This window comes from Nicotiana tabacum, chromosome 14 (genome assembly GCF_000715075.1).
Source record: "Nicotiana tabacum cultivar K326 chromosome 14, ASM71507v2, whole genome shotgun sequence".
Classification (NCBI taxonomy): domain Eukaryota; kingdom Viridiplantae; phylum Streptophyta; class Magnoliopsida; order Solanales; family Solanaceae; genus Nicotiana; species Nicotiana tabacum.
The window spans coordinates 20,298,235-20,306,028 of NC_134093.1; the positions used below are offsets into that span (position 1 = coordinate 20,298,235).

The following is a 7,794-nucleotide window of genomic DNA, read 5'->3' on the forward strand; positions in this document are numbered from 1 at the left end:
CATACAGATAGATATGGGGAACTGTACTCAACATCACACTGTTGCGGCGTGCAACCTGATCCACACATGATACCCATGGAGGTGTGCCACCCGATCCAACCATATACCCGTGGCGGTGTGCCACTCGATCCACACATAATAATCTAAAGAAAACACACATCGAGCCGTAACGGTTATACTCACGAGATGCCCGAATATCAACCATAGGCACGCCAAGTGCATAATACAAATCCTGGGGAGACGGGTAGCGTCATATGCTATAAAACTCAAGAACAACTAAGGTGCGATATATGATCTGCATCTCGAGAGCCATCATGCTCACATAATACCACAAACTATACGGGATCGCAATACGAGTGGGAATATTCAAATTGTTTCACAACCCAAATGGCACAATAGAGTATTACATGAAATAGATGACGATAGAAATAACATCCAAGGCCCGAAGATCCCTCCGAAAATGACGCTATACTGAAATGAACACATTCGGCCTGATATAGAGCCCATATTCACACTTAGATCCATCCACGGACCTCAAGCTGATTCAGATTGTACCATACTGGGCTAATTACCTTTCAAGGATCCACAATAACCCTTTCCCCATGACACACAAGAACAAGCGTCAATCCGGAACAAACTTCCACAGTCCACAATCAAATGATCTGAGCGCCCTTCAGGCATAAATTCTCACATTAGCGATAGTAACACAATCTCCATACTTGGTTTTAAATCTTTAATCAATCAGGTGACTATATGTCACATCTATAAAATCTTCCCGTGGGATACACTCCCATGACTTTCTACACTAAGTAACAAATCTGCACCTCCATACTGCCGGCCACTCTAATGCTGTAAAGCAAATCAAGAATCCGCAACTCAGTACATTGAGCCTTTTTCATCTCAGGTGACGCTAAAAACAACACCAGCTCACTCTAAACATCTGAATTCTTCCCTGCTCATCCGAGCCATTGACATTTTTGTCGACCTCAACTGCAAACTTGATCCTCAACCTCCAATTCCCATGCCACTCACTGCACCTACCATACTAGTACGCAAGAGTACAAGAATTTCATCATAACTCCCGAACCACCAATAGGGTACACATTTCATCATATAGAAACCTTTCATTTAACTCATTTCAGGAGAACCCTTGCCATACGTGATTGGATTCCCATAATCGCAGAAAATACAACCCCCTCGTAGCGGTCTAAACCACCATGTCCCTCCCAGGATCCATCTACACATAACATGCCATAATAAATGAATACCCTCGAATAAATCAAATTACGGCGGCCGTAAAGCCTCGCACATACCGCCACAACCACTTGTAAAACTTCACGCTAAAGAAACTGATCACTCCCACAATCATGCCGATTCATACATTACTAACCGATCCCATTTCTTCCAATTTATTCTCTACTTTCATTAGAAATAATAATAATATCTCCACTCAAATGTAATGAACTAAATCCACACTCGTCCTGAGTGATCCCATTTCACGAGACCACATTGTCTCAAAACCCATGAACCGTTTCGTGTTCTCCTTAAGCGCACAATAGCATCGCCAACTGTTACACATGTTCTGTAATCAGAAGTTACTTCTTCCCATTCCTCAAATGCCACACCGCAGACCGAAGATAATGTAGAGCACTCCAAGCCACCTTTCATAATCCGCTGCAACAGCTGGATACTTATCCATACTATGGACTCAAAATCCTTAGGCACCACACTTTAACCTTTGAATCCATTAGGACCGTTGTTGAGAGTTACCCACTCTGATTTGTCCCCTAATATAATCAAACTCCAAGTCTTTGTTAGCACTTGAACATCCTCTCAAATAAACAATCGACTAAATTTCTTTCCTTATACATCACCTCCACACAGAGCATAGACTCTGAGTCTTCCCAAAACCTGGACATCAACCGATAAGGTCAAAGATAGCACACATTCCTCAAATCCTTTGATCAAATTACCACTGATGCTTTCTTTCCTCTATCATAATAACCCACCAATACACCGATAACCAGAAATCGCACAAGTTGAAATCTACGCAATCCAATCATAGATAGTAGGGGCTCTCCCACTTAACTTGAAGCTACCATTGCATAACCCTAGAACCCACCAAGATTCTTATCCCCTATTGACATGATCTTGCACAATCAACCAGCCGAATTTCCTCGAAATCCTTATGTTAAACATTTCATGAACATTCTAAATCACTAGCCACATTCACATATTCAACCTCTTACTGGATTACCAGTAAAATTCTTCGTAAAAGCTACATCAACATCACGCAACCGCTAATTTGCTCACAGGAGATATCCCATCTGTGGAAATTCCATGCCGACATCCTCCAACAACGTTGCACCGAGTACAATTACCACTAAGCCAATAAACCATCGTGAGACCGTACTCATTCATCAGCTATACAAGTCCGTTCACTCCCCATGGACATCAACTAAAGGCGCGACAATACATTCCAATCGAAGGTCATGTTGTATCCTGCTTCATATTAAGCAACTCCGTCCTGTCACACCCAATATTCCAAATTAAGCCCTTAGACCTAGTCACTGTCCACCATGAATCAAAAATCACTCTAACTTCCCCCAAGGTGTGTGGCTCTCCTACCATAGAACCCGTATGAGACTTTGCCACTCTCTCACTTTGGTCAAACCCTCTCCTTTAAGAAGGTCCTCGACTTCTAATTTTCACAATTGACCTCCTAACAATTTAACCACTGCAAGACACCTCTCACATGTCCTTCCTCATCCTTCGTTGCCCAGTTGCCTTAACTCAAAATTCATCTCTGTAGCACCTGAACCAAAAGATCACCGCCAACTCTAAACCTCCCCGAAGATCATCTTCCTTGAGCCACCAATATCAGGATTACCGATTCGATTCTGAACCACAGCACACTGCGACATCTGATAGCCGCTTCCCCGACACCATTCAAAATACTCTGCCCCAAAGACGATTTGAAGAGGTCTATAACACCGGCAAACTTAACACATTCAATCTAGGAAGACGACACCACATCTCAGATGAAGATTCCACCACACTTGAAAATACCAAGTCTCGTTACTCCATCAATCCAACCCGAACATTCTTAGTCCGATTGCCTTTCCCTCCGCTGGAAATAAAACACCGAACCTCTGAATCACGCATTGAGAAAACCTCCTTTCAATTCATTCACTTCCCCCACACGTACAAAAGTATCCTACCATTACTTTAATATTGTGCGATAACTACTCATGAATATCATAGCAATTGGTGCAGAGCCCAAAAACCATCAGAAATACAGTTACTGAGCTGAAATGACAGAACATCCTTCCACAAGGCGATGACATAGCCCAATCAAATACGCAGAGAGAAACATCCCGCACAACATCCGCAGTATCATTTAAATTCCTCGATTTCAAAATTTATAACAAGCGCTTCACGTCGTACAAAATTGAATAGGAAGGAAATGAAGGCATAAGCCTCAAAAGGAATTAAATCGCACGATGAGAAATCAAGAAGGGAAGTTCTCCTATCAGCTCGGTACGCTCTCAAAGATAAAAACAGACGTCTCCGTACCGATTCGCAAAACTCTTCTAGACTCGCTCATGACTCGTGAGACCTAAGTGAACTTAGTGCTCTAATACCATGTTGCCACAACCCAAAATAAATTAAATCTCATGATGGCACCGGACACCGCTTTCAGGCAAGCCAACAATAAATACTCAATTTGGTTCTCGTTTTTAATAATTTAAAATCATATTTTTCCATCAATTAAATAGTAAAAGATGGAATTGATAAAATAAATAATAATGTTTTCAACAAGTTCAATACAGGACACCCATAATCACCCCAAAATCCGGTGTCACAAGTGCATGAGCATCAACTGGAAGTGAAATAAAATACAATATCTGTCCGGAATAAAAATTTGGACAGGAGAAATATAAATACTCTGAGGGAGACTCTGTTGGCTGCGGAACGTAGTAAAGAGTGCAGCTCACATAAGCCCCCCACAATAATCGTGCCTCTACGCCCACAAGGCCTCGATACATATATATACCTGCACAAAAATGTGCAGCAAGTGTAGTATGAGTACATAAATCAACGCGTACCCAGTAAGTGTCCCGCCTAACATTAAAGAAGTAGTGACGAGGGGTCGATTCAGACACTTACTATGGGCTATGATTAATATACCAATGATATAATTAAGCATGGATCACGTAGAACGGCTGTAAGCCCAATATCATGAAATAAGTAAACAATTATTTTGTTAATAAGAAATTTCTCCAAATTCATTTTCATCATTTAACAATTTATATCTCAGGCCAATGAAGCAATATCGATTATTACAATTTCCAAAGAAATTAATACAATCATGCACAAGTCATGCTGAGGTCATACGGCCCGATCCAATATATAAAAATAAATTGTGCACTGCCGAGGATCGAATGGCATGAACCATAGATGCATCTATTACCCCGCTCGCGGATCATGCATGTGACGCGATCAAATATAAATTTATCAATAAATCATAACAATCTTATACCCTGCTCGCGGATCATACATGCGACGTGGTCAAATATAAATTTCTTACGTTATTATAATATTCCTCAATTTCTTTTCGAAAATACGAAGTCCAAATGAAAACTTTTTAAAAAATTAATTTCCTCAATTTCAATTCTTCTCAAGACAATCAATAAGGCATGATGTAAACTTAAACCTACCTGGACATAGGCATAGCTAGTAGCTACGCACATACTATCGTCACCTCGTGCATACGTAGCCCCCACAAATAGAGGCACATATTTAATCAATTCACCTATGGGGTTAATTCCCCCTTACAAGGTTAGAAAGGAGACTTACCTCGCACCGAAATTCCATAACCGGATCCAAAGCCTTTCCAACAACTCAAATCGACGCTTTAAAACTAGTCAAATAAGATGCAACCCCACCAAAATATGCTCTAATACTCATAATTAAATAATTTACAACAATTTCTAACTCCGCTCGAAAAGTCGATAAAAATTAATGTCGGGCCCACGTGCCCAGGTTCCAAAATTGTTCGAAGATAACTATTACCCATGACCTCACGAACTCAAATATATAATTTATTTTCAATTCCATTCCCAAAATCGTGGTCAAAATCCAAAAATACTAATTTCTAGGTTTTTCTTCAAAATCCCAAATTTCTACAAACTTTCCATGCTTGAATCCACATTAAAACCATGTATTTGACTCAAAATACGTGGGAGTTACTTAACCTCATAATAGATGATGAAATCCCCCTTTTAAAAGCTCCAAAAATCGTCCAACCAAAATGAAAAATGGGTGAAATGAACCCAAACCCCGCTTAAAATATTCTGCCTAGCCCGACTTTCGCACCTGCGGCTTCTTCGCCGCATCTGTGGTCTCGCAGGTGCGGCTAGAACCTCACACCTGCGCATTCCCTCTGCCTAGTGACCCTCGCTTTGCTGTCCGGGACATGGGCACCAAACGTATACTTCATCTAGATTCTTCCTTTTTTAACTTCACTTTGCATGAAAACTTTCCAATTGGCTGCTACACATATAAATAACATTTCTAAGCTCGAGTCACAAATATATAGACAAAAAATAGCAAGATTGAGGTATAATGTAAGGTAAATTACATGCAAAAACATGGATTTTTAGCCAAACATCACCACCCCACACTTAATCTCTTGCTCGTCCTCGAGCAACCAACAATTAACACTATTCTTGGGAACTTTACACATTTGAAGCACACTACACCAACAACCATTGTTGATAGCAACAATTAAATTGTAGCATATGCAATCAATTACACTTCCCTTAACTTATGCCATTCTTCGAAAATATTCACAACAAAGACGACATGCTTATAACACTCATAGCCTCTAAAAGCGACTCAGTGTCACAATGCACTCATGGCTTGAACACCCAACATCCTAGAGAAGTATAATAATGTTACATATCCCTCATGAAACCATGTTCCCTCACAACAAGAACAAAAGAGTAAGTTGAATCCACAGACTTAAATGAAATGCTCAAATATATTTTAAGGACTCATATATATCAAAGAATATCACTCACTCTCACAAAAGAAGTCACATGCATGATATGTGGTACCATAGGCTTTCCCTTAATGTAAATCTCTACGAATGTAGGCTCACTAGACCTAAAATCAATCAGGACTTTTTCATGGTTGTAATGTGGACCAAGGGATGGGAAGGCTATATTTACGAATAGTGGCTACCCCCTAAGCACTTTAACACATCACATAATCAACTGTAGGCGCAAATCCTTCAATCCCAACTTCAATTTTACAACTAAAATCATCCCTAACAACGTTCCTTCTTTCTTTAGGCGCTACTTTAATTCACCTACTAAAATACTACACAACTACAAACACAAAAATAAGAAGCTAAATCAAAATAAGAAGTTCAAATGTTTCTAATATACCACTAATAATTATCTAGATGAATTCTCCCACCCCACACTTAAAATAGTGTAATGTCCCCAATGTACAAATAAAGCAAAACAATAACGAGGGTGGACAAGAAACTCCCTGAAAGGCCAAAGGCCGAAGCAATCACAACTCACGAAGTACTTGGACTTGCCCTAAGCATGGTCCATTGTGTGGGCACCCCACACTTAGTTCTCACCATCTAGCTCGCTTTTGCACTCTTCTAATGGCTTTTCTTCCTATGCTTATAATTCTACAAAGTAAAAACAGACACTACAAAAATAAAGCTGGGTTGCCTCCCAACATGCGCCTGATTTAATGTTGCGGCACGATGCAAAATCTCGTCTAATCATTGGCAAGTAACACCTTCGACTTCTGACGATCAAAGTCAACTTCATAATAGTTCTTTACTCTTTGTCCGTTCACTAAGAACGTTGTCTCGCCACATACGATGTGCATCTCAATTGCACCATGTGGAGTGACTCTCACTATCTCAAACAAGCCTGACCATCTCGATATGAGTTTCCATGGAAAGAGTCTCAACCTTGAATTGAACAACAGAACAAATTGTCCTAGTTCAAACTCGCAATTGTGGTTATTATTATCATGCAAAAGCTTGGTCTTTTCTTTATATAACTTGGAATTCTCATACGTATGCAAGTGAAACTCATAAAGCTCGTTCAATTGCATCAACCATTTTTCACTCGCTAATTCTGCATCAAAGTCAGCTTCTTTATCGCACAATAGGCCTTGTGCTCAAGTTCCACCGGTAAGTGACATGCCTTACCATAAACCAGCTTGTAAGGGGAGGCTCGTGTTGGAGTTTTGTAGGTTGTCCTGTATGCCCATAGAGCATCATCATGCATTGCAGCCCAATCATTCCTACTTGCACTAATCATCTTCTCCAGAATCTACATTATCTATCGATTTGACACTTCAACTTGTCCACTAGTCTGAGGATGGTAGGCGGTTGCAACCTTATGTTTGACCCCATATTTCGCTAAGACATTGTCCAATAAATTGTTACAGAAATGGGTGCCCCCATCACTTATCATCATTCTCAGAGTGCCGAACCTTGAAAAGATATGCTTTTTCACAAAGTTAAACACAACCTTGGCATCATCGGTAGGAAGATCAATGGCCTCCACCCACTTCGACACATAGTCAACGGCCAACAAAATGTACTTACACCCATTGAACGAGTGAAACAGACATATAAAATCAATTCCCTACCCATAAATATTTCAACCTCCATAATACGATTCAATGGCATCTCATGCCTTTTGTTCCTATTCTCTGGCACCTATCATACCTTCTCACGTACTCATGGGCATC

The 7,794-nt window shown here is 40.3% G+C and overlaps 1 protein-coding gene across 1 annotated transcript; it reads right to left on the reverse strand.

The window, feature by feature from the left end:
- Positions 1 to 6,804: 6,804 nt before the first annotated feature.
- LOC142168840 (uncharacterized) lies at positions 6,805 to 7,358 on the reverse strand. The gene is made up of 2 exons (XM_075230000.1): positions 7,247 to 7,358; positions 6,805 to 7,172 (listed from the first exon to the last, which is right to left on the reverse strand). The coding sequence occupies exons 1-2, from the start codon at positions 7,356 to 7,358 to the stop codon at positions 6,805 to 6,807; spliced, it is 480 nt and encodes a 159-aa protein (XP_075086101.1).
- Between the last annotated feature and the right edge of the window lie 436 nt (positions 7,359 to 7,794).

What these genes read in the sequence shown, in the direction of transcription:
- LOC142168840 (XM_075230000.1), bottom strand. Translation starts at nt 7,358, where the DNA reads ATGATTAGTGCAAGTAGGAATGATTGGGCTGCAATGCATGATGATGCT. An exon ending in CCCTTACAAGCTGGTTTATG is followed by an intron (nt 7,173 to 7,246) that starts GTAAGGCATGTC and finishes ACTTTGATGCAG; the next exon opens with AATTAGCGAGTGAAAAATGG.